A 27,145-nucleotide genomic window follows, 5' to 3' on the forward strand; every position below is an offset into this window, starting at 1 on the left:
TAAAATCCATCCAAGGATGAAGGAGGAGTAGGATTTTAATGATAAAATTAAGAAAATTTGCGCTTTTGGGGCCCCACCCCTCAGCCCCTAGGAGTCGGACCAGGCTCATTTATATAAAATATGATTGTCTTTCCCAAATGATGTTTCATACAAAATATGGATGAAATCCACCCAAGGATGAAGGAGGAGTAGGATTTTAAAGCTAAAATAAGAAAATTTACCCTTTTGTCGCCCCAACCCTCAGCCCCTAGGGGTAGGACCTATCTCATTTATATAAAAAATGATTGTCCTTCCCCAATGATGTTTCACACTAAATATGGATGAAATCCATCCAAGGATGAAGGAGGAGTAGGATTTTAAAGCTAAAATAAGAAAATTTGCCCTTTTGGGCCCCCACCCCTCAGCCCCTAGGGGTCGGACCAGGCTTATTTATAAAAAATATGACCGTCCTTCCCTAATGATGTTTCACACCAAATATGGATGAAATCAACCCAAGGATGAAGGAGGAGTAGGATTTTAAAGCTTAAAATAAGAAAATTTGCCTTCTGGGGCCCCAATAGGGGTCCGACCAGGCTCATTTATATAAAATATGATTGTCCTTCCCCAATGATTTTTCCCCTTCCAGGATGAAGGAGGAGTAGGATTTTAAAGCCCCATCCCCTTTTCGGCCCCTAGGGGTCGGACCAGGCTCATTATTATATAAAATATGATTGTCCTTCCCCAATGATTTTTCACACCAAATATGGATGAAATCCATCCAAGGATGAAGGAGTAGGATTTTAAAGCAAAAATTAAGAAAATTCGCCCTTTTGGGGCCCCACCCCTCAGCCCCTAGGGGTTGGACCAGGCTCATTTATGTAAAATATGACTGTCCTTCCCTAATGATGTTTCACACCAAATATGGATGCAATCAACCCAAGGATGAAGGAGGAGTAGGATTTTAAAGCAAAAATTAAGAAAATTTGCGCTTTTGGGGCCCCACGAGGTCGGACCAGGCTCATTTACATAAAATATGACCGTCCTTCCCTAATGATGTTTCACACCATATATGGATGAAATCAACCCAAGGATGAAGGAGGAGTAGGATTTTAAAGCTTAAAATAAGAAAATTTGCCCTTTTGGGGCACCACCCCTCAGCCCCTAGGGGTCCGACCAAGCTCATTTATATAAAATATGATTGTCCTTACCTAAAGATGTTTCACACCAAATATGGATGAAATCTGCTTAGTTGTTAAGGAGAAGTAGCGTGATGACCTAAAAATCCTTTACAACCATGACAACCTATACTTTACCAAAATAACCAGGTAATAGCACACTGAAGTTAAATTTTGGTCAATGCAATTTATATTTTATGATCCATAGATATATATAGGTATATGTATTAAAGAATAACATTAACAAAAAGCTTCTGCTCAAGTCAGCAGATGTTTTAATAGTGGGCTATGTTGGAAACAATCATGAAGTTTTACAGCTAATTCTTATCTCTTTATCTCTTTAAATGTGAGTTTGAATTAAAACCTGCTTTTAATAATGTTTCTGATTTGAAACTTCCAAAGTCTACATTTCCAAACTTTTATGGGAACACTATTAATCAATAGCCTTGAATAGGAGCATTGCTCAAGAAGAAAAAGATCAAAAATTACTTTTCTTGTTTATTAGTAAAGTTTCCCTTATTACAAAAATACAAACAACATGTATTCTGTTAATACTGATTGCAGATTGGATTACATATCACCATACAAACATACAGTATACAAATATTTTGGTATACATCAATTACAAATTCCTTGATCCAAAATATATGTCACTTGAATGACTAATAGGGCACAAAGAATATACCCGATATCTGATTCCTTTTACCTGATAAATATGTATCAAAAATTTAATTCATCTTACTTTAATGTTGTACACCATTGATAAGTATGTAATGTGGTTGAGTGTATAAATGCCTGACAATGTCCTTTTAACTTGGGATAAAGGATTACAAGTGTAGCAACTGATTTCCATAAAAAGCTAACAATATCAATAGCACCGCCGGGTGGAATCTGGATACCTGGATTTTAACTCTTCCTTAAAACTTCTAAATAATATTCTGTTTTTGTTGAGTTCCTCTTCTTTTCCTTTATGGAATTTTCCAGCAAATTTAAATCCTTTGTGTACCAGAAATGCATTGTTAAGGACATCAAATCTGTAACCAGCTATGTGCATCTCACAAACCTGAAGGCAAACAAAATAATGATTATTTTAATTTTTAAATATGTAAACGTAATGTGGGAAAAAATGTAAAGTAAAAGATATAAATCTAAATAGACATTTGCCTATAATCATTGATACTTTTTTCCACCATCAATGCTATTCTCAAAGGCTGCTATAAAGGTACTACATTGTCCATGCAGTAAAATGCCAACAGAAAAAAATCTCACAAATAAGGATTCACAGTATGAAACAAAGACATGCATATAAACACTATATATTTGCCCATCAGGCCCTTGAAGTCAGTCAGTGCATGATTTTATAAATTTGACTTTTTAATCTATGAAGATTATTTGGTTCCATCAAATCTGTGAACTCAGAGGAAAGATTTTTGAAATATTATCAATTTTGACCCCTTTTGGCCCCACCCCTCTGGCCCCTGGGGGTCAGCCAGGACCAATATGGATATGATGTTAAAATGCTACTCAGGCTAATAATACTAACCCAGATTGACAATATTTCCTATGAAAACGAAGCAAATAATGTTCCTAAATGTGTTTTTCCTATAAAAACTATAGTAAATTTGACCCCCTCCCCAGGGGAAAATCTGAGATCCCAGGGCCATGGAATTCACAAATTTTTGTAAAGGGCCTTAAGACCTTCTAATCTATCAAGAGTATCTGCTTCTATCAAATCTGTGAATTCAAAAAGAAGATTTTTGAAATTACCATTTTGACCCCTTTTGGCTCCGCCCCTCTGGCCCCTGGGGGTCGGCCATGACCAATATGGATATGATGTTAAAATGCTATTTCAGACTAATAATTTTAACCCAGTTTGACTAATTTCCTATGAAAAATAGGCAAATAATGTTCATAAATGTGTTTTTCCTATATAAACTAAAGTAAACTTGACCCCCTCCCCAGAGGGAAACATGAGACCCAAGGGTCATATAATTCACAATTTTCATAAAACGAGTATTTGATTCTACCATTTCCAGTATTTAAGAAGTTTTAGCCTATTTGACCCGTTTTGGCCCAGGCCCTAAGGCCCCTGGGGGTCAGTCATGGAAAATTGGTAAAATCTAAGGATTCAATGGCCATCTCATACTGATAATTCTGACAATATTTGACTAATTTCCTATTACAAGTTTAATTATAATGCTCAAAAATGTGTTTTCCCTATATAAACTACAGTAAACTTAACCCCCTCCCCAGGGGGAAACCTGAGACCCAAGGGTCATATAATTCACAATTTTCATAAAACACCTTTAAGACCTGTCCATCTATGAAGAGTATTTGATTCTACCATTTCCAGTATTTAAGAAAAAGATTTTTAAAGTTTTAGCCTATTTGACCCCTTTTGGCCCCACCCCTCTGTCCCCAGGGGGTTGACCAGGGCCAATATAGATATGATGTCAAAATGTTATCTCAGGCTAATAATTCTAAACAAGTTTGATTCATTTCCTATGAAAATTGAGCAAAAAATGCTCATAAATGTGTTTTCCCTATATAAACTATAGTAAACTTGACCCCCTCCCCAGGGGGAAACATGAGACCCTAGGGTCATATAATTCACAATTTTTGTAAAAGACCTCAAGACCTTTCCATCTATGAAGAGTATGTGATTCTACCATTTCCAGAATTTCAGAAGATTTTTGAAGTTAAAGCCTATTTGACCCCTTTTGACCACGCCCCTAAGGCCCCTGGGGGTCAGTCATGGAAAATTGGTAAATAGGATTCATTGGCCATCTCATACTGATAATTCTGACAATATTTGACTAATTTCCTATTACAAATGATCAAATAAAAACTATAGTAAACTTAACCCCCTCCCCGGGGGAAACCTAAGACCCCATGGTCATATAATTCACAATTGTTTGTAAAGGACCTTAGGACCTTTCTATCTATGAAGAGTATTTAATTCTATCACATCTGTGAGTAGAGAAGAAATTTTTGAAATTTTAGTCAATTTTATCCCTTTTGGCCCCTTTCATAGCTCCCTGGGGGGTGGGGACCATATAATTCACAATTTTGATTGGCCTTATGCCTTAGAAGATTTGTGCAATATTTCATTGAAATTGCTTCACCAGTTTTGGAGAAGAAGTCGAAAATGTAAATTGTTTACGGACATACGACGGACGACGCACGACGACAGACAAAAGGCGATCAGGTGACCTAAAAATGTACTTGATCAGCTGATAATTAGTAGTTGAAAATCTTTTCAGTGAGTCTATTGCTTGTTCAGATATACAGGGTTGGCATTAATTCCCAAGCAATGGTCAATACACCAAGGAATTGATAATAAAGTTTAGATTTGTGTCATGCCACTGTGCATGAAGTACCAGTAGGTAATATACATGTATTACCTGACTTATTCTATTAAATCCATACTGTTTAAATCTCTCATCATACAAAGGTAACTCTCTGTCTGTGATGAAGAACGGCTCCCAGGGATCCTTCCAGTCGACACTGTAACCGACATCAAGGAATTTAACATCCACCAACTTCTCCCACTCACTATACACGGTCTGTTTCTGGCATCGTTCACATGCTTCCGCATAAAATGGGCGGACATTCCCAGATTTAATCTCAGTTAGTAATATTTCTTTGGTCTCCGGGATTTTTATCGATTCCCTAACTTCATAACTTGGCACAACGAAAGCAACTTTATGGTCATTTGAACTCCTCATGTCTAATGATTGTTTACGTCTTTTTATAAATGCTTGAAATTCCTGTAATAGATTACTGGATGGAATCATGTCAATGTCAACTACAAACACATAGGGAGTGTTCCCACCTTTTATAGCAAAATTCCTCAAAATATTGTGAGGATATTCAATGCCAGACACATCATAATTATCCTTGTTTGTAGTTCTTAAGTTTTTAAATGGCACCTCACAATTTATTTCATCGAGTGATATCTGTTCAATGTCAGAAATTGATGGAGGCCTACCAATGGGGTAAATCATATTCAAGTACACTTTACTTCTGATTTTGTTAAAACATTTGTATGAATACAGAATTGCTTTAATAGCAAATGGAAAATCACTGTCATATGTGAAAACAGAGATAGATATCGCTGCATCCCAACGTTCAGTCAAATCAACAAGGTCATCAAGGTGGTTAGCAGAACACTGTGTCACCAAGGTAACACTGGAGTGGTCATTTACCTGATCTGACCTACTAATGTCACTTTCAGGTGACAGTAAATTCCTTATTAGGTAATAGGAGCCACTACTATCCATTAGGTGGGAATGTTGCAGGCGCTGTATAATCTTTCTTGAAGAAGAAGATAATTTTGTTGGTACTCGTTCATGCTGCCGTTTTTCCCCAGGATCTGATTCTTTAGAATTCATGTAAGTAAGGGAATAAAAATGAAGAATTTGAAGAGCAATTATAGCAATAACTAATAAAACAATAATTTTGCCAAGTCCAATTTTTCGCACACACCTGTGAAACATCATTTCTCTCTTTTAGTTCTGTTTGTTGAGTAGGTAGGAAAACCATTATTTGTTAACACATGGCACAAACGTATGGTATGGCCTAATATTAATTGGTTCTTCTAATATCAGCAGCCTTGTGCACCTCAGTCTATGCTCGGACCTCTTAGAAAACACTATTTAACACGCACCTGTCGCTGTCTTCTGCAATAATTGAACAACAGAAGTTGTTGTGAGAACGTCAAATACAATTGTTGCTCGTATACATTCAACAGTTTGTCCAAAAATTAGTTTTAAATGACAGCCACATCTTTCGCATTAGAAACACGTTTTTCCCTTTCAAAACAATATTTATATTTTCAACTTCCGGTCATGCGCATCTCGCTTATATTTGATGTCAATTTACCCAATATGGCGTCTTGAGTAAAAACACAACAACAGAGAAGAAGAACTTAGGTAAATTGGTTCGATAAAGTTGGGGTGATGCATTAGTTATATTGTTTTGAATATACATGCATGTGTGATGTATAAAAAGACACTAAGAAAATATAGTTAACTGTGAAGATAGGGATATGATCGGCGATTTATTGACGTTTTCTCACGGTCACAATGCCAGTGGTTTCATGACAGTCATTTTATCACTTGAAATAAGTAACAATACCCACTTGCACAAGGGACCGATCGTTTATTTCAATCGAATTCTCTACACTTTTGTATAAAGTGTCTTTCTATATTTCTAAATTGACCGGTAAACGTAGAATTATCCATTTGCTTTACTTTCATTTTGGTAGGCCTACTGTAAGGCTTATGTCTTTATTTATGTTATGAAATGTAAACAAAATACCAGTACAGTTACTATTTTACTAGTCGGTCGGATAATATGTCAATTTGCAATTGCCATATTTATTAATTCTATTTTGGAATTTTTGGTGATACAATAATTAATTATGCTTTGATGGCTTTTCACTTTTTGGATGGACTACAGCTATATTTGTTGTCATTGAAAGGGGGAGGGGCCGGATGCGTGTAGGGAATATTTGAAAACAAAAAAAGTTAACAGTCCAACTCGGTTATTACGAATTCCTGATGGGGTCCAATCCTTCATTTTTTTTTTTTTGTATACAGGTTTAACATATTAAGTGGGTTATAACAGCATGATTCAAGTTTGATTTCAGATTCTTGACAAAATAAATAGAAAACAAAGACCTAATGAAACAAATCAATGGTCCACGATGTGATAAATTTGTTATATAGTCAGTTACTGACCCCTTAAAAGGCATAGAAGTTCGACTCATGAGACCAGTAAGAGGTAAAAATAAAAAGGAGGCTGGGGCTGCGCCCTCGCCCCGAATAAATCTTACTGACCCAGCTGTATGCCTTTACAGCGGGTCAGTAGCTGACTATATAACTAATAATGTACATGTATAGTCATTCGGTTTTTAAATCAATCTATTCTATCAATAATTCATTAATTTGCTTTTTCAGTTGCTGCCTACATGTATATAAGATGGAGGAAAGGTGTTTTTCTGGGGTTTTCTTGTGCTTCCTTCTTATTGCATTTTTTGTAAAGAATAGCTGGTCAAAAGGTAAGTTGGTATCAAAGACACTCTTATACTGTCCCATAACCTTAAATTTCATTAGCCACAACAATTTTACATTACTTGAAAAGAAAAAGTCTGTAGACAGAGTAAATGATTGTGTTTGTTTAGATGACAAATAAAATACACACAGTTTATGTGTGTTTGCTGACTTTGCATCTAACTTGAAATAGATTATGCATAGATTTTATTCCCAGAGTGTTTTATGTTAGCATCATATGGAGACAGAATCTGTACACATAAATGCATTACGTGCAAACAAAAGGTTATTTTTTTGCTTGATAATTAACTCATGAAAAGATTTTGGTTGACACTTAAATGGTTTTGGGTTGCAATTGGCGCTTATTCTATTATAGGGTGAAACATATTTTTTGCATGATCTTATTTATACTATCTACAGTATATGCTTTATATTTTACAGAAAATAATTGTCCTCCGCTGAATATAGTTAATGCCAAAGTTCACACCTACTCCCTAAATTCACAAGAAGCTAGTGTTACATGTGAGGAAGGCTATCGTTTATTGGGATCAAACAAGCTACTATGTACTGATGGGCAGTGGCAGCCTGCCATCTTGCCTCACTGTGTTGCGAAATTGCCTTCAAGTAAGTCCATATTATTGTTAAAACTGTCATTATGATAATACAGCTTCTATATCAGAAAAGGATTAACAGCATCCTTCCTTGCTTTGAGATTAAGACAGAAATGTCTCTAGGGGTGTATTCATAATGGTCTCACTTGAGGCTTATTCATTTTGTTAAATAACTTATTTTCTGTTTAAAAATCATTTTGGGAGACTTGTTTCTGATTTATATATATGAAAAGTATACATTATTGAAAACCTGAAAATGATTTAGTATACAGTATGCATTATATATATATATATGACATTATACATGTATGTAGATTGTTAATGCTATGAACAGTTTTTTGTTGCTGCTAGAAGTCATAAAAGTACTAAAGTCTTCTGCAATTGTTCAGTTTCAGAATGTTCAAATCCGACCTTCACTCATGCCAAAGTTACAATGGACCATGAAAAGCGATCAGCAGAGGTTCACTGTGATAGTGATTACAGTATAAAGTTTCATCAGCAGTCTCTCACCACACTAAAGATTGTATGTAGTCAGGATTTACGCTGGGTCACTGTCGAGGGCTGGTCAAACATTCCTGATTGTACAAGTGATTTGGGTGAGGACATTATGAAATTTCAGGGATGAATGTGTTAAGCATTGATAGTATATCATTCCTATGGTATAAATCTTTATATTGTATTCATTTTGTTAGGTAATGTGGAATCTTCATTATGTCAAGCAACAGCTGTAGTTTGCATAAAGAAATCACACTATATTTTGTATAGATTTAGTCAGCATAATTTAACTTACAAATCGTTAAAAAACATAGCATGTTCACAAGAAAAAAAGGTCATTCTGCATAAGAATTCTGAAATAGTACGTAATTCACTTAAGTGTAAATACATTTTGTGAGTTTCACGAAATATTGTGTTCCATGAGATTTCTTTCCCTTTCATAGTTAAAAATTGAATTATGAAATTTTTCTTTCAGAATGTTCGTCCCCTCCGGAGGTGAGGCATGCTAGTATCATTGAGCGTGTGAATTCCTGGACTCCGTACACACAGGATACACCAGTTACCTACAGATGTGACTCTGGCTACCAACAGTTGTCTCGCGGCTCATATGATGACTACCTCTTCAATCCTTTTTCAACGATCCGCTGCTCAGGCGGCAAATGGGTTGGAGAAACACCTGTGTGCTGTAAGTCTGTGTAACTTGTATTCTCTTTATTTTCCCATGCAGCATGAACAATTCAATTAATTTTTATTTTGACATTTATATTCATCAGAAAAATGATTAATGTAATAATGTAAGAAGTTAAAATAGTTTAAGAATAATGTACAATACATATACATTGTACAAATATGTAATTTGAATAAAAGAAAACTTAATAGTTTAAGCATTTTATACCACCCCAATAGATCCATAGAATGACCTGGTATGGTGAATATGATAATATAATATTTAGGTAACTTCAGTGTTTACTTCTTTCTTGTCCACTTCTAAATAGATAGGTTTAATAAGTTCCCCTTAACTAATCTCCTGATGCCATAAATATATATTCTATAGTGAAGATACCAGGTTGTAGTCGGCCGCCAGATGTGACCAATGCCAAATGGACCATCATACCAGGGATTAACGATCTAGTGATGAGAGAGAACCAGAACACATACCCTATTGGTACACGAGTAAAATATTACTGTATCAACTCAAAGATCAGAGGAGCTGATGAGATTGAGTGTCGTACCAATGAACTCTGGTCTCATATGCCACCCATGTGTATGAATACAGCTGGTGTGTATTTCAACATTTGTCAACTTATTATATTATTGTTATGTCTTTCCATTTTGTATTATTAACCAAGGCCATCGACCAAAAGTAGCTCTTTATTGTACCTAATGAAAGTTTATTCAAAATCATATATCATATAGCCCATAATTATATTTTTGCCTACTTTTTACATGAATTGAGATTGTGAAAAACATATTCATGTATTGAGATTGTGAAAAACATATTCATGTATATAAAATTTAAATTCTTTAACTGAAAAGTGCCAAAATTGTATATATACTGATAGTAATATTTTCTTTTCCTTGTCACATGAATTATGAGCCTTTACAATCCTATTGTTTCAGCTCGATTAGATCCCTGCTCCAAGTTACCCATGGTACCAAACGGTCAGTGTATCTGTAACACTCACGCCGCTGACCCTGACCAGTGTCGACAGCTCGGCTCCATGGTAGAGTGTACCTGTATTGATGGATTCCGACTCGCTGGGGAAGACAGACTTAGCTGTATCCGAAACAGTCAAGGACTGAATAACTGGAGCGCTAGTATACCAACATGTGTACCTTCAGGTTGGCATTATTATACTCTAATACCAGGCTAATTATGTGAAGTGTACTATTTTAAGAGGAAATAAAATAATACACTTGAGTAAGACTACATCACCGACAGTGGTGATATGATAGGTACCTGTAGACACCATTGGTATTTCGGGGAGACAACTGTGCTCTTTATAGAACCATTTTGTCCATGTGAAAGTCAATGTCAAATTGTCCAAAAATAGAAAAGGTGTAGAAGTTGTGATCATGATTTTGACAGTCATGGATTGTGCTTGTCAGGACTAGATACAAGACAAGTCTAAAGATAGGTAGTATTGATATAATATATTATTTGTACTGTATTTGGTTATGGAGATAAGCCTCAAACTGTACAATATATGGGAGAGAGAAATGTGTAGAGGCCCGTCAGGTTGTGTGTTGTGTGTTCAACATAATTATGGGATTATGCCCGGAGACATACTCACCTGTATTGTGTAACTCTCCCATAAGTTACCTTTTACCGTCCTATAAGTGACTGTCTTATATTAGAGTCACATATATGACAGTAAAAGGTAACATATATGACAGTTACAGGTAATCATCCAATAATCCAGGAGTCGTAGTACAGAAACAACAATAGATGACATCACAACAATGTTTTTACTGTAATTTATAATAGTGCACAGGATGCTTGAAAAATCGTTTGGAAACCAAGATGTTATTTTTACATGAATCCTTCCGTATTCATGGCACATTAATCCCAGCCACAGTAAACATTCATATATGCATTCTTTCTTTTGAGACATATCAGTATGTCGAGATTCACTTTTGAAAAACCCGCGCAAGTTTAATTTATACACATGCCATAACATGAATTTCATGTATTATGGGATACAATGTCAGTGTTGTATTAATGGGATAAGTGGTGTTTATATTCTAGAAGAGTAGAAAGGCTCTGATAGAGGAAGTGACACCAATTACAGCAAATACAGTATTCCTGACTATTTTTTAACTTATATAAACTTATGTATACTTTTGTTGTAGCAGACCAGTCCATTCAAACAGCAGACAGTGATATGGACAGTGGAAGTGGCCATATGAACACTCTGGCCATTGTCATTGCCACTGCGTGTAGTGTGCTGGGTGTGTTGTTATTGGTTATGGTGGTGATGGTTTTTCGACGCAGGAAGCCACAGGGCCGTCTGTATCCACAAGTCGGGGGTACCCCTCCCCCATACTCTCGTGTATATAACAACACCATAGATGAACATGACAGAGTGGCTTTGATTGGCTACGAGGCAGCAAGACTGCCATCGTATGAGGAGGCAACACGGACAAGGTCGTTAGGACCAAGCAGGTCTGTGAGGGAGATGGCAGAGGAATGTGTGTCATCTGCTGCTGACTATAGACCCCTACCAAACATTCCTTCCAATCTACGTAACAATAGCCAGACAGACACAGTGAGTAGCAGACATTCCATCAGCACTATGGGTACAGTCAACAGGGATGGTATCTCTGAGGTGTTTGGTTCTATAGATACTGTCAATGTGAGTATCAGTGATGCCTCCACCAACGTCACTTTAGATACTATGGACAGTGTTACCGTGGATACGCTGGACAGTGCTACTTCTCGCCCTTCCAATGCCTCAGGCAGAGCTACAGCAGGCAGCCTGGAGACATCGAGGGAGAATCTCTCTACAGAAGGTAAGTACATTCACAACTTATTGGTTGGTTGCAAACCGCAAGTCAGATCAGCAGAAGTTATAACATAAGTTTTCAGGTAAAAATAAAGGTTTTCAAACTCCCATTACTTCATATTTGATTTTAGTTTAATCATGTGAAAGGAAAAATGTAAGAAACTAAAGATTCCAGGATTCTTTCTTTTATGTAGTTTTAATGAATGACCAATGGTCACTGACAAAAAGATGGAAGATACAATGACAAGCACACAAGAAATGTGTGTCAATTTCTTTAAAGCAACTTTTTTTGCACTTGTGATTAATCTTTACAAAAATATAGCAAAGTGCAAATTTAGTCACTACTATGTTTGAAGTTCATGTATTGAATAGAAGGAATTATATATATGTTGTGTCTACATTTAAAAGTGTGTATAGTTGTTGTCAAGTACGTGTACACTGATTATGAAATATCATGATTGGTAATTCATTTAACTTTAAGTTTAATTAGTATCCACATAATTAATAAACCTTTGGATATGCAATTGTTGAATCGCCCAAGAATTAGTCTGGTATTTTATATTTCAGATGTTCCACTTTTAGATAACAGAACAGCACAGGAATTTGAAAATGAAGATATTGAAATACACATAGATGACAGTAACAAAGAAATACAATGAACATGTTGATCATGTGGAATTTAAAATATTATACACAGATATTTACTATATTGATGTCTTTCTTTGTATTCATATTTGCTTTTCTTATGTGCTAGATTTGAACTCTTTGTGATACATTTTTTTATGTAATTTTATACAAATATATGAATTTATTCTATTTCCAATATATAATTGTAGTAGCAAGAGTGAAAATAATAAAACTTAAAAGTTCAATGAACTAAGTAGTTTACAGTGCTGATATTACTATTAGAAATCATGGATATAAAATGAGGTAAAAGGTAGTAATTGAGTAAAAGAGAGGGTTAAAAATAAGATGCTACAAGAAATCAAGCTTTTATATAACTGCTAGATGAAAGCACTTTTTAACTGTTTCTGTTCACGGTATCTGAAGAAATTCTGGGAATTACGTATACACATTAGATAATTTTATTGCACCAATTTCTAGAAGCCAACAGGATTTGTACACTTCTTAGCTCTTCCAGAAGCAGAAGAGCTACAAATCAAGGATAGGAAATTACATTCTAGAAGTAGAAGAGGGCAAATCAAGTTAGGTTCTAATTCCTTCAAATTCTAAAACCAATGTATCAGATAGAATGATATTCCCGGAGACTGTTGAAGTATATGTGTTATGCTATCGCCATCTGAATACCACTCTATGACTGCAATCAAGGACGTATATGAGAAGGATAAGTCACACTGAGTTTTGGGCAAAGACAGCGCAGGCGCTATTGTGTTTGTGCACTGACCGTGACGTTGGGCGACGACTGATTTCCTTTGATATCCGCCGCCGCAGCCTTTGATGTAGCATAGTTTAAGACATTTCTTCTAAATCTTCCGTCTTAAAGCAAGTTATAAACGTTGTGAAATTTAATTTACTTTACATTGGTGTTTCGTTTGACTCGATAAGACAAGTATTTGTTGAGAAAAACGGTTTTTATTCCCGGTTCATAAGCGTCTCGCGTGGTGTTTAGTAGTGTAAAGTGACAGACACGAATCCTTCTCACTTATAAATCCTTGCTGCAATTAAGTCTATGCTTACTCTGTCAATGGTTCTGTAAGTGTCAAGTTCTCCTCATCCTAATTCATTAGCTACAAATTATCTTTGAACTTCAACACTTTTATATCTTCACTTCCTTCTATGATGCCAAATTATAGTTGGGTGCTATTACTTGATGTGCATTCTTTAAAATAATCAGAAAATAATTTTTCTGATATATATACTCTGGTATCAGTTCTACACTAACTTTTTTTCTTTTAAATACATGTACACTGATATACATATTAAATGCTTACTGTAAAGCAGCTTATTTTGATGTGATAAAATTTCATCATATTATATTGTTGATTAGAATTCGCAAAAATTAATTGTTTTGAAAACATTTTAGCTTCAACGCAACTATGGTATATATATAAAATAAATCTTTGAAATTGTAAATAGAAAATTAAATCATTATTGTGAAAAAGTTTTTGGCATGAAAACGCACCACAAAAATAAATTTGAATACAATATCTTTTAATCATTGATGTCGGTTAATAGTATGAATATTGTTAAGTTGTATGCGGTCCCTGTGGAGTTTATGCACTCTTCATATAATTAAACACCCACTAACAGTCAGAAAATACCAATTGATATCATGGTGTAGTCATCATTCTGGACATGAAATTTACTCATACGTATATACCCTATAATTAGTAAGACAGGAGTAAGTACATTTGGCTGTCAAGATTGAAACTTTGCCTGATATTATTGTATGGTTGTACACCCATCATCTACAAAGGCTTTACCAGATACTGGTCTGATTGATGTATTATAGCAGGATTACAAACAACCTGGAATTGTAAATACAGTGTACATAATTCTATTATGCATGATTGTATACCTGTACATCAATTTAGTGCTATTGAGGGTAATAAGTTTTAACTTCTTTATATGTACATAGCTCTTGTGAAATGAAGTTAGAAACAGACTTGTGTCTAGCTGGCAAATGATATTACAGTACTTAGTTTCTATAATCAAATGAGTTATGAGAACTGGGAATTAGGGCTGTTCCAGAAAAACATATATGGCACACAGGGATGGCACTTTAAAAAAAAATAGTATGTGCCATGGTGGGTTCAAAACAAAATCACTTCTATGGGTGGGTCTATCTGAAGCACTTTTTGAAAAAGAAAATGCAAAATTTGTGTTTTATAATGTTGCTGTCAGTCATCCTGACTACAAAAATAACTGTTTAGAAAAAAATGTTAATTTTTGACAATACATGTATTTAATGTGTTGTTCATCTTCAATAAATAACAATTATTTTATTTTCTGTGTGTTTTGATATAATAATAACAGAATATTTAATATCTAAAACATATGTTCATTCAAACTTGACAATGGTACAGAGAAACAATGGATTAGTTTTGGCAAAATAACAGATCTTTATTTTAATTCATTCACTGATATTAAGTTGAGGAAAAAGTGGCAGTTCACAACCTTAAGTTGTCCAGATGTCTACTCTTGCATTATGCTTTTGAAACACTTTGGTATTTTTAGTAGATTTTCCGCTGGTTTTATGAGGATTGTACCTTTATACAAATTTAGTAATAGATGCAGCACATCAAACAATAGTTCACTGCACCATATACAGTGCAATTTTGTTCTAGGACTCTTCGGTGATGCTAGAAATCAAAATATGTAAATCCAAAAAGGTGTCGGAGCAAAATAATAAAATTTAATTGCTTCTATGACATGGTCTAGTTCACACAAAAATAGATATGTGGGAGTGTCAACAAAATTGAAAATCGCTTCTATCGGCAAGTCTCCCAATTTTAAAGTGCCTTCCCCCCCTAACTTATATGTTTTGATGGAACAGCCCTTATAGAGAATACTTCATTTAAAACACAAAAGGAAGTTGTATTGATGTACATTACAGAATTTCATAAATTATGTGCTTTAATTTCATGCTTTCGTGTTTGTCACATTCATTATAAAACCATGTAGATTGAAATGTTACATAATATTTATGTAAAGACCATCATTGTTTTAGTGCCATTATGTCCATGACTGAAGTAACTGATAGACAATATAACTTGTCTCCCCTTAATTTATTTTTAGTGTTCCCTTGTTCAGAGGTTCAGCAGTTAATGGTAATCTAGTGCATTATCAATACAAGTTGTAAACATGCACCATTATTTTAAGTTCTATAACGGAACCAAATAACTTGATGTTTTGACAAGACATTTATATGTTAATACATGTACATGTTCTCAATATTTGTACATGCAAAGTACTTATAGTGTCTTAAAAATATTTCTGAATTAATTGAATTTTGAAGTAAACAGTGATCTACACTCAAGGTGTAGTACACAGTATGTAGAACATTATCTGGCCCTGAGGGCAAATAGCTAGGTCATTATAAGAATAAAGCAGAAGACATACCAGTATTCAATATTATAATTTGATGAAAAGAAATCAAATAACTACTCCTTTCTCCTACTTATTGGGTTAAAGTTTGTGAATACTATAGATTGGTTTAGATATGGCTGATATTAAAATTCTTTGGCCTCAATTACACACAATATGCCTTTCTGTACATGTGTATACTGAATATTGATCTGAAATATGGATCCATTATAACTTTTGAAAAAAGATAATTCACGTTCTTGACATGTCTGTTTAGTCATTCTTACTTGCTAGATGTCACAAGATGGTATTTTTTTGTATCTAATTACTTGTTTTTAATGATGATAAATTTCATAATCAACGTAAGAAGAAAAATCATTGTACAACTGTATGTTTTCATTTATTGAAATTTAATATCAGGTAAAAGTTTAGAATCTCCCTTTTGCAATTTGTATAAGAAGTCAAGAAAAGGTCTTTTAAAATGTTCGCACATCGTATATTTGCGGTACTGGCTATTGCCATACATTAATGTAATTATTTTAACCTAATGAAGGGGTATAAGAAACACGAACCACATAACTGTGAGAATTTCTTATTTCATTCCTACTCCCATGTTCTCTAGAGCTTAATTACAACTGCTTTGTTTGAAAGACTATATTATTTCTGAACAACCTGTAACTACTTCAAGCCAAAATCAGGAACTTTGTACCAGTACAAGAAATGCCATATTCTTGTCAGTGTCTGTGGTTGTAGATATCTGTAAATATATTCAACATTTACTGTAATATGTTGTTTTTTATCATGTATGATAACTGTAATTATTGCACCTCTTACTTACAATGTGAGACAGCTGATTGATCACTTATGAACATGTACAAACCAGTTTTATATAGCTTGTATAAACTTCTATAATGCATATCATCCCATCATGTACATCATGTTATTGTGCAATTTATTAAGTAAGAATGTGATTATGTCAATGTGTACCTGTTTAGTCAGTAACACAATCGATTCCTGTTTATAACTGTTGGTACATTCCACCTTGTAGATATATTTATACAACATCATTATTGCATCCTGTCCATACTAAAACACACTGCTTGTATAAAACGTTTACACTACAGCACTGGCCGTCAGTGTCTCTATTTAAATCATATAGATTTTATCATAGATGACATTCATACATTTCTACTTAAACGAGAGAAAGTTTTATGTGAATGTCTTCTTTAAATTTGTTATAATAGTTCCAAGAACAACCTCTTTGCATGACTACACTTGGGTTGTATGGAACTATTGATACTGCTATTTGTAGTAGATACCAAGCTTGGACAAAAAAAGAGTGTATACAGGCCATGGAGCGAGTATTTGCTAACCACCATATATACAGGCCATGGAGCGAGTATTTGCTACCCACCTTGTATACAGGCCATGAAGCGAGTATTTGCTACCACCTTGTATACAGGCCATGGAGCAAGTATTTGCTACCCACCTTGTATACAGGCCATGGAGCGAGTATTTGCTACCCAACTTGCATACAGGCCATGGAGCGAGTATTTGCGACTTACCTTGTTTATACAGGCCATGAAGCGAGTATTTGCTACCAACCTTGTATACAGGCCATGGAGTGAGTATTTGCTACCTACCTTGTATACAGGCCATGGAGCGAGTATTTGCTACCCACTTCGTATATACAGGCCATGGAGCGAGTATTTGCTACCCACCTTGTATACAGGCCATAGAGCGAGTTTTTGCTACCTACCTTGTATACAGGCCATGGAGTGAGTATTTGCTACCCACCATGTATACAGGCCATGGAGCGAATATTTGCTACCCACCATGTATACAGGCCATGGAGCAAATATATTTGCTACCCACCATGTATATACAGGCCATGGAGCGAGTATTTGCTACCTACCTTGTATTCAGGCCATGGAGTGAGTATTTGCTACCTACCTTGTATACAGGCCATGGAGTGAGTATTTGCTATCCACCATATATACAGGCCATGGAGCGAGTATTTGCTACCCACCATGTATACAGGCCATGGAGCGAGTCATGGAGCGAGTATTTGCTCCCACCTTGTAGACAGGCCGTGGGGCAAGTATTTGCTACCTACCTTGTATACAGGCCATGGAGTGAGTATTTGCTACCTACCTTGTATACAAGCCATGGAGTGAGTATTTGCAACCCACTTTGTATACAGGCCATGGAGTGAGTATTTGCTACCCACCATGTATACAAGCCATGGAGCGAATATTTGCTACCCACCATGTATACAGGCCATGGAGCGAATATTTGCTACCTACTTTGTATACAGGCCATGGAGTGAGTATTTGCTACCTACCTTATATACAGGCCATGGAGTGAGTATTTGCTACCCACCATGTATACAGGCCATTGAGCGAATATTTGCTACCCACCATGTATACAGGCCATGGAGCGAGTATTTGCTTCCCACCTTGTAAACAGGCCATGGAGCGAGTATTTGCTACCTACCTTGTATACAGGCCATGGAGTGAGTATTTGCTACCTACCTTGTATACAGGCCATGGAGGGAGTATTTGCTACCTACCTTGTATACAGGCCATCGAGCGAGTATTTGCTACCCACCATGTATACAGGCCATGGAACGAGTATTTGCTACCCACCATATACACAGACCATGGAGCGAATATTTGCTACCCACCATGTATATACAGGCCATGGAGGAAGTATTTGCTACCCACCATATATACAGACCATGGAGCGAATATTTGCTACCCACCATGTATATACAGGCCATGGAGCAAGTATTTGCTACCCACCATGCATATACTTGCTCCATGGCCTGTATATATATGGTGGGTATATATATACAGGCCATGGAGCGAGTATATGCTACCCATGGTCACTAGGCCATGGAGCCAGTATTTGGGCTATGTCCCTGTACCTTGATACTGTTTGGGTTTAGTTTTTTCTGTCCGTTTGTCCACAGGCTTTTGATTCAATGTATCAGCACTCAATATGTGTAATATATATCTAATACTAGGTCAGTATTACGCATGTAAAAGGTACATATCTGTGTAACTATTGACTCAAAAGCCTGTGTACATGGTTTGTCGTTTCTGTCATTGCGTCTTCTATAAAAATGTCTTTAGAAAGATCCAGTTCTGTCTGTTTAATATTTTGGTTCTTTTGTTATCATTTATACCAAAGTTTGTTAAAATAATGGAGTAATTCACTATACATTCTATAATTTGCTTTTTACTAATAATTTAATATTGAGTATGTTTTAAGTATGAAATGCATCTGTACATTAATATTAAAGAAACCTTATAACATATCACCATAAGTATTGTAATGAAAGTTATAAGTAGCTACTTTTGGTTTGTGTATGAATGTAACCTTGTAAGGCCTGTTTTAATGTTGACAATCTAGTGATGATGTCCGGTAACCTGTATGTTATATCTGTACTTAACCCACCAGTGCCAGCAGACCAGCAGACAAGGGGAGAGATCGGGTAGATGAGGAAAATCCATGTTTAGGTATAAAAGTGTGTGTCCTTGGAGAACAAATTTTGTGTGACTGAGTTTATCAGATACAACTCGTTCATTGAATAAAGAAAACAAATTATTTTGTATAGTTGTTTTATTTGCTTTAAAATATTCAACAGGAATAATCCAAAATCTTTCTAACATTTACATTTGAGTTCCATGTTCCAGAGGCAGCTCGTTCACATATGTGTGAGTTCTACAAGGGGATAAATACATGTCAGACTCTCTGCCTTGGTCAGCTCCAACCATGTGGTAACTGGCCATTTCATACTGGCCAGTTCCCATCACGTCATTACTGGGCATTACATATTCGTTAGTAGGGTGATCAGTAACCATTATTTGTGAGGACATGACATTTTGATCAAAACCGTTCTGAACAGATTGGTAATGGCCGATGGCTGCGGCCTGGTTTCCTGTACCGGAGAAGGATGTATAGCGGGGTGGCTCCGGAAAGTTGAGCATCTCGGCAGAGTTTATGGTCATATAAGGATTTTCCTCCTCCACTGGGGGAAGGTTTCCTTCGTATACACCTTCATCTTCAAATGAGGAGTTGAGTGATATCTGGTCTGTATCTACACTAGCATTGCTACCATCTTCCTCAAGGAGAGGTTCCATACTTGTTGGATCACCAGGAACTCCCTTCATCACTGTTCTCTCCTTCTTATGGTAAGTTTTCACCTCTGCAGACACAAGATTGAATAACATCATGTGTAGTTTAGTTTTTATTTTAAATATCACAACAGATCAAAAAAGAAAAAAAAAACTCCTAAGTAAGTCGCGGTTTAACCATAGGTATGATTTAACTACCAGGGCCCAGTTGTTCAAAACTTGTTAGGCTACTTACAGTTTAACAGCAATTTTCAAATCAAAATTTAATATTTTCTGGTGATACGAATCACAGATTAACGGCAATTTTCAAATGAAGATTAAATATTTTCTGGTGGTACGAATTTTACAAAATTTTCAAAGATTCTCAAGAACATTATTCTTTACCTGCTTGCTGATTTTGGTGAAGGTATAAACACAAATTTTGCAGCAAATGAGAAATGAAAATTTCACTAAGCATGTGATTAAGCTAATCATCCTTTGAACAACTGGGCCCAAGAATCCCTCTGCTTATTGTAGAGCTATGAAATCACACATTTATCGGGCGTTATATGTTAGACACGACGTAATGTTCCAAAAGTGCATCGTCGTGCTTCTAACATTGTTGGAGTAATCTGCAGATGGAAATGAAGACAGTTTCATAATTGCATGGGAATTACACAAAGGTTGAGAATTCCACCACAGGTATTTAGCACGCTGGTAAGTCAAAGACCCACTATAGAATAATATATATTAGTCTATAGTGGTTCTTCGACTTGCATGTACCAGCGTGCTAAATACCTATGATTCCACCCAGTGTCTGCGTCTATTTTTATTGCCAACTTTCGCTTCCATCAATACTTACAGCAATACCGCTTATTATTTAACCGAAGTTGTAACGGTAAATAGTTTGGATCCCTTTGATCTCCCGCACAGCTCGGCGACGATCAGTTTGCAAAACGTTTCTGATTGGCCGACCAATCAAGGAACAGTATCGGCGTTTTTTTGTTTGTTTGTTTGATTAATTAACGTCCTATTAACAGCTATGGTCATGTAAGGACGGCCTCCCATGTATGCGGTGTGTTGCGTGTATGTTGTGCGAGGCGAGTGTTTTGGGAGACTGCGGTATGTTCATGTTGTGTCTTCTTGTATAGTGGAACTGTTGCCCTTTTTATAGTGACTGTAACACTTTGATTGACTAATAGTTTTGCTTGTAGGCGTGACCAATGTTGAACGTTTGAAAAGCAACGTTGAACGTTTGACAATAAAAGTCATTTCCTTTTTTTTTGCTTTACAATTTTTTGGGTAATATTCAAATTTTTACATTCGCTAAACGCAGCGTGCAGTTTGTAACAAACATCTTTTTTTATGTGTAACATAAAGTAGGGAAATAGTATTTTATTACCATATGGTATACATGTATTAAATTATTGAAAATTTGCCTCAGAAAAAAAAATAATACACCAGACGAAAATGATTTATGAAAGAAAATTACCTTTTGAACAGTTTAGTAAAAAATAGTTCAACCAATCATTTTTGTTGCTACTGTATATTCAGAATATTCAAAACATGATGGAATTTTACAAATTACATTCAAATATCCAATATTTCGACAGTAATGTTGCATGTCTGTCAAGGATATTTCACGCGGAGCTTCAGAACTTCCTACTTTAAGTGTTAAGATACATCAGAGACTTTCATAATATATATACTACATTGTATATACGTCGCTGCATACATATATAGATTTTAGTTTGCAAAACGCATTTTAAACTGAATTAAAATCAAGGCTATATATGTGGGCAGAACGAAGAGAAAAAAAAATAGCAAATCATTCGTTTTTATGGTATCGTGCAATTATGTGTATCACTTATAAAGTCAAGATACGAACTATTCAGAATGGAAAGAAAAAATTGCGACGAACAAGTGGCCCGCCTTCTTCCCAAACTAGTAGTCAATCAAAGTGTTACGCTCACGCCGATACTGTTCCCTGATTGGTCGGCCAATCAGAAACGTTTTACAAACTGATCGTCGCCGATCGCGAGCTGTGTGGGAGATCAAAGGGATTCAAACTATTTACCGTTACAAGTTTTGCTAAATGATAAGCGGTATCAATGTATGAGACAAGGCAATGGTTATTGGCTAATGAATGATCTTAAATTGTGCCTAAACATATGAGGGTGTTGAGATATGATATTGGGGTGTAAATGTAATAATTAGTCGAAGTTTCGGACAAACTGCATCTTACTGCAACGTCGTTTTCCGTTATCGAATTTAATGGTAACGGATTTCATAGCTACTGCTGTAGCGGAAAAGAATTTCAGATATCTCTTTTCCGCTAGCAGTAGCTACGGATGTCATTGACGTTCGTTCTCCTCGCTACGTACGACTTCGCCCACGGGTGCAAGCCCAACCAGAAATCTATTGAAATACAATATATATATATTTGTTTTCCCTAACCCTATGCCATTCATTAAAGAAAATCGTTAATGCCATGTCAAACATAAGAAATAAAAAATGCTTGACGGATTAGCTGAAAACCATCCATACCTCTTTTGACGGCTGTGATGGCGTCCTTGCCACTACAAGGGAAGAGGTAGCCGATGGACGGTTCCCTTGGGTCGTCATTCTCCAGCGACGCGTCGACCGACGTCTGTAGCAGACGCATTATCGTCAGCGTGATCATCTGCAAAATACAGAACAACTATGACAATTTGAGTTGATTTCACGAAACGTTATTTAAACAATTCCTCCAATTTATTATCGTTACATTGATTTTATAACAAGTTATTTCGAAAAGGAAAATAAAAAACTTCATCGAACATTTCTGAAATTGTGTAAAATATCAATCCTACTGCCCTTATTCCAACGATTTTCTCGCGGTACTGCCTACATGTACACTAGACACAGGAGTATAATAATAATAGTTATAGTTTATATTCTGAATTTGCATATTACAGAGTTATCTGCTTAGTGGGTAGGTATTGATTTTGACGTCATGTGTTTGCAAGCATAACGTCATACTTTTCGGAGAAAACGACGTGAATTGCGCTCACAAAATAATGACATAATAATCGATACCTACGCGCAAGGGAACTAACTCTGCAGTATGCAGAGACGGAATAGCCAATTTTTATCAAGACCCAGAAAACCTCTTAAAATGGTGTTATTGTCACTATTTCTCATATTCTTAACTCACATGCGTGCATCGTACGTTACTCCCGTGCGCATATATATAAAGCACATGACGCAACATTGAGACACTCAATGGGGTTTGACCATAGCTTTATAATGTTTTCGAGAGTGCCACAATTTGATTCATGAAATAGCTTAAAATTCTCCATAGGGCAGTATAGGACAGTCCCAACAATTGAAAACTGTTAAGTCTCTATTATATTCAATGCAAGTAACTTGATTTATTCCAATACTGATTTCCTACCTGTAGAAATGAGATGGACAGGACGAGAGCTCCCACGTCGGTGAGAATTCTACCATATATCTCCATGAGAGCGTTCTTGCACCCCATACCATGCAATGTCACCTTTGTACGGTAATCATAGTTGTAGTGCATGTCATTGTCATGAACATGGTGGTGAACACATGGGCGCAGTACGTCGGCGATACAGCAGCTGAATGGTACATCATCGTTCAGATAGTCTCCAGATTTGAAGCTTAAATAAAAGGCGAAAACAAAGAACAAGTTGGTTACGTACAATTGAAAGCCTACTGTAAACTTAGTCCGAATTATCTGACGATCTTCCTAATGTTACACAGTATTAACATCAAAACCATTCGGATTGTATAATTTTATTTAAAAAAACAGTCTTCATCATATTCTCAATCATATCTTCAATTTATAAGAGAGAAGTAAATTATAAACTATAGGCCTAGTGAGCAGTACAGATACCTCGCCAACAGTGTCCTCTTTGCTTCTGATATGTATTCTTCGTGGATCCAGCTAACATGAAACCAGTCGGTATATGCGTTAACTCCGCAACATCTATAACCGATTTGAAGTACGTCCAATTCACGTTTCTTAGCCCTGTCAGTCTTATAGCTACGCATTGCAGATGAGATGCCTTTATCGAACGAGGATTCCAACATTGAAATCTGAATGAAGCACATGATAGCGGACACAAAAACGAAAATTGCAATAAGTATTTGTACTATGACTAGAGGGAGCAGATATTTGCCCCAGACGAACCTTTTTGAGCATAGGCGGTTAGTCCAGCATACTTTACCACTGAATAAACTAACTAATGCACCTAAAAATCCAAAAATAATCATAAAAGCAGGTAACACGTCTCCATTGAAACCTTCTATAAGACTGATTTGTTCCTGAACTGCAACTTGTATGTATGCCCCGACTGTAATTACTATCAATGATGGTAAAACACAAATCATATGCAGAACTCCACAGGCTTTTGCGGTCCTTTGCCTAGACCCCTCACTCATTTCAATCTCTGGACAGCCCATATTTAGAAGTGCAAGAGTTGGTAAATCTAAATGATACTCAGAATACGTGGTCGGCCATTTTGGAACGTCAACGTCATATTTGCGTAAATGACGTCACAATCGGGGAATGTCGGCACTTTCCGTTAAGGCTCGGAAAATGCAAGAAAAATATTGACTCGGTTGTCGATAAAATAACATCATGATATTTTGGTGTCTTAACTTGCGAATAGTGTATGTACTAATGTCCTGTATGTGCCACAGCCCAAACAGGAGTCGAACTCGTCGGTCTGTTTGATCATTAGTTATTTTTACTCTGCAAAAAAAAAATCCAACTTTTCCTTTTTAAACCAAAGAAGCAACTTACGTCCAATGGATGAGAAAAGACCACATTTAATACAATAACAGTGTACATGTACACGGATACTGGTCCGTCTTTTGCTGTTCAATAGTGATCTGAAAAGGACTGTAAAAATAGGCCTAACTGAACTTGGGCTGCACGGATTCAACGACAACTTCACATTTTCATAATGTAGGCCTAGCTTACGAATTTGTTTGTCACCTTTGATGATTTTCGCACATAACATAACTAATGATGGCGGTACAGCGCCTATGTGACTTACAGAAGCAGCCCCATCCATTTACTAGTATAGTGTCGATATTTTTAAAGTAGGCTATAGTAACTGAATTTATACAAAAATTGGTATGAAGCATCCTTGAGGAAGGGAAATATATATTTTGTAAAAATGGTGATTCTGATCCCTCTTGAGATTGGAGAGTCAGGACCCGAAACGCGCTAGATTTGGAGGCACGGACAAAATAAGGAAGAAATTTCTTTATTAAATCGCTAAATGTTACAATGTACTAAATCATCCTATGTGAATGGAAACAGATTTTACCAAAAAACAACAACAAAAAACAGTGACTCTGAGATGGATTAATATGAATTATTAAAAGAATTTGCTCATATTTAAAAAATAGATTTTTTTTTTTGAGGTTATGAGGGTATAATGATAATGGAGCACGTGTAAATTATGTAACTGCGGCGCCGGGGTTACATAATTTACACGGGCTCCATATCATTACACCCTCATAACCTCAACAGAATAAAAATCTATTCCTTAAATCAATGATATTGGGGATGAATTTCATTATTAGGTCATCTAACCTGAAGTTGTCATGTTTCATCCGCCGTCGTCCGCCGTGCGTTAACTTTTTACATTTTGAACTTAATCTTCTCAAGTTCTAACAGTGCAATTAAGCTGAAACTTGAATGAAATTATCCTACCATGGTCCCGACCAAGTGTTGTTATATTTCGGGTCGATCCGAAATCCCAGATGGCCGCCACAGCCGCCATTTTGAAAACACATTTTGAACTTCTTCTCAAGTCCTACTCGTGCGGTTCAGCTAAACTTGCATTAAATGATCCTGACATGCTCCCGACCAAGTGTTGTTATTTTTCGGGTCGATCCGAAATCCAAGATGGCCACCATCTTTAAAACATATTTTGAACTTCTCAAGTTATACATGTGCGATTTGGCTGAAACTTTCTTGAAATGAACCTGATATGATCTTGACAAAGTTTTGTTTCATTTCTGGTTGATAAATCAAGATGGCTACCATGACACTATATCTAACTAATTAATTTCCTATACGACTATTGCCAAGGTAGTCTGCAGAAAAGTAGAAAAGGTAGAAAGGGGAAAGACGAATACAGTGAACTTTTTCTAAATGTCAGGAGTGTCTTTTAAATCCATTCTTTCTTCGAAATAAATTTACAAGTCACCTGAATATTGGCCGAAATCACTATAGACATACACGTGTACCGTTTATGGGCATAAAACATATATAAGGGAGTTTGGAAACTCCTATATTGCTATTGCAACATGCTGACAGTAAAGGGACCTCCGGCCGGTTTATTTAGGCCCAAAATATTTATCTCTGATTAAGGGTTACCCGACCGACCCTAATTTTTTACCCCCGACTCTTAATCCCCCCCCCCACTTTTCTACGAAAAAACAATTAAAAGTCGGGATTTCGATCTCAGACTCCGGTTCCGACCATTATCTTAGAGTGAAATACACTAAAAAAAATCACGATCTATTTCGACCCTTTTTTTTACCAATATAATCCTAAACAGACATGTAATTTTTTGTTTGTCTTATATAACATCATACTGTATGTGAGTCTTGCTCCAGATTACATTTAATTTTGCCGTACTGTAAGCAAAAATAATAATTCGATACATTTATCTTAATTATTATAAAATAACGTTTTATTAGCGTTTAACAAAGAATATAAATCGTGCCCCTGTGGCCAAAGTCCATGGGAACTCTTCTTTCATTGGAGGTAATATTACTTGATGACATGGCGGTCAAACAAATTCTGTTTGTGTTTGCATGCATCATTTTAAGTAACTATGCAGACCAGTCTTGCGGAATAGCTAATGTGCAGGTAGAAAATGAAGACGGTACTACTCAAGTGTTTGAAGTGAAGCGTCTTGAGCCCGTGAAAGGGAGCGAATCGTGCAGTCTCTGTTCATTGAAACCCGTCAACTCTGTGCCACGGTTGACAGCACTCGAGTCCAATGTTTTCCTGGCAGTGGGCGAAGTCGTCTCCCAGTGTGGTAAACAAAATAGGCTAATATAGAAAAAAATTAAAACGTTAACCTGAGAAATGGAAATGTCATGTTATTTTGTCGTGTT

At 36.1% G+C, this 27,145-nt stretch overlaps 4 protein-coding genes and 1 long non-coding RNA gene across 6 annotated transcripts in view; 3 read left to right on the plus strand and 2 right to left on the minus strand.

Moving 5' to 3' along the window:
• Positions 1 to 1,639: 1,639 nt before the first annotated feature.
• Positions 1,640 to 5,975, minus strand: LOC138318422 (beta-1,4-glucuronyltransferase 1-like). The gene is made up of 2 exons (XM_069260758.1): positions 4,559 to 5,975; positions 1,640 to 2,217 (listed from the first exon to the last, which is right to left on the minus strand). The coding sequence occupies exons 1-2, from the start codon at positions 5,654 to 5,656 to the stop codon at positions 2,023 to 2,025; spliced, it is 1,293 nt and encodes a 430-aa protein (XP_069116859.1). The 5' UTR covers positions 5,657 to 5,975; the 3' UTR covers positions 1,640 to 2,022.
• Positions 5,976 to 6,027: 52 nt separating this feature from the next.
• LOC138318424 (sushi domain-containing protein 4-like) lies at positions 6,028 to 13,285 on the plus strand. 2 transcript variants are annotated; one of them, XM_069260761.1, is made up of 9 exons: positions 6,028 to 6,088; positions 7,118 to 7,218; positions 7,652 to 7,834; positions 8,211 to 8,417; positions 8,792 to 9,001; positions 9,371 to 9,595; positions 9,937 to 10,158; positions 11,170 to 11,829; positions 12,390 to 13,285. In XM_069260761.1, exons 2-9 carry the CDS (start codon positions 7,140 to 7,142, stop codon positions 12,479 to 12,481), a joined length of 1,878 nt encoding a protein of 625 aa, XP_069116862.1. In that variant the 5' UTR covers positions 6,028 to 6,088; positions 7,118 to 7,139; the 3' UTR covers positions 12,482 to 13,285. The 2 variants fall into 2 exon arrangements, with proteins under 2 accessions (XP_069116862.1, XP_069116863.1); XM_069260762.1 differs by having other exon boundaries at positions 11,173 to 11,829.
• Positions 13,286 to 13,293: 8 nt separating this feature from the next.
• LOC138318426 (uncharacterized) lies at positions 13,294 to 19,486 on the plus strand. The gene is made up of 2 exons (XR_011207879.1): positions 13,294 to 18,646; positions 18,728 to 19,486. It is a non-coding gene; the product is annotated as an uncharacterized lncRNA (long non-coding RNA).
• LOC138318425 (peripherin-2-like) lies at positions 19,487 to 24,559 on the minus strand. The gene is made up of 4 exons (XM_069260763.1): positions 23,895 to 24,559; positions 23,427 to 23,658; positions 22,538 to 22,673; positions 19,487 to 20,082 (listed from the first exon to the last, which is right to left on the minus strand). The coding sequence occupies exons 1-4, from the start codon at positions 24,461 to 24,463 to the stop codon at positions 19,547 to 19,549; spliced, it is 1,473 nt and encodes a 490-aa protein (XP_069116864.1). The 5' UTR covers positions 24,464 to 24,559; the 3' UTR covers positions 19,487 to 19,546.
• A 2,214-nt stretch (positions 24,560 to 26,773) lies between these two features.
• The window catches only part of LOC138318423 (tetratricopeptide repeat protein 13-like), a 33,519-nt gene continuing 33,147 nt past the window's right edge, over positions 26,774 to 27,145 (plus strand). The window contains exon 1 of the mRNA XM_069260759.1: positions 26,774 to 27,066. Coding sequence (XP_069116860.1) covers positions 26,808 to 27,066 — 259 coding nt within the window. The 5' untranslated portion in view covers positions 26,774 to 26,807. The remainder of the gene's footprint in view (positions 27,067 to 27,145) is intronic.

Source organism: Argopecten irradians, chromosome 3 (assembly GCF_041381155.1).
Source record: "Argopecten irradians isolate NY chromosome 3, Ai_NY, whole genome shotgun sequence".
Lineage (NCBI taxonomy): Eukaryota > Metazoa > Mollusca > Bivalvia > Pectinida > Pectinidae > Argopecten > Argopecten irradians.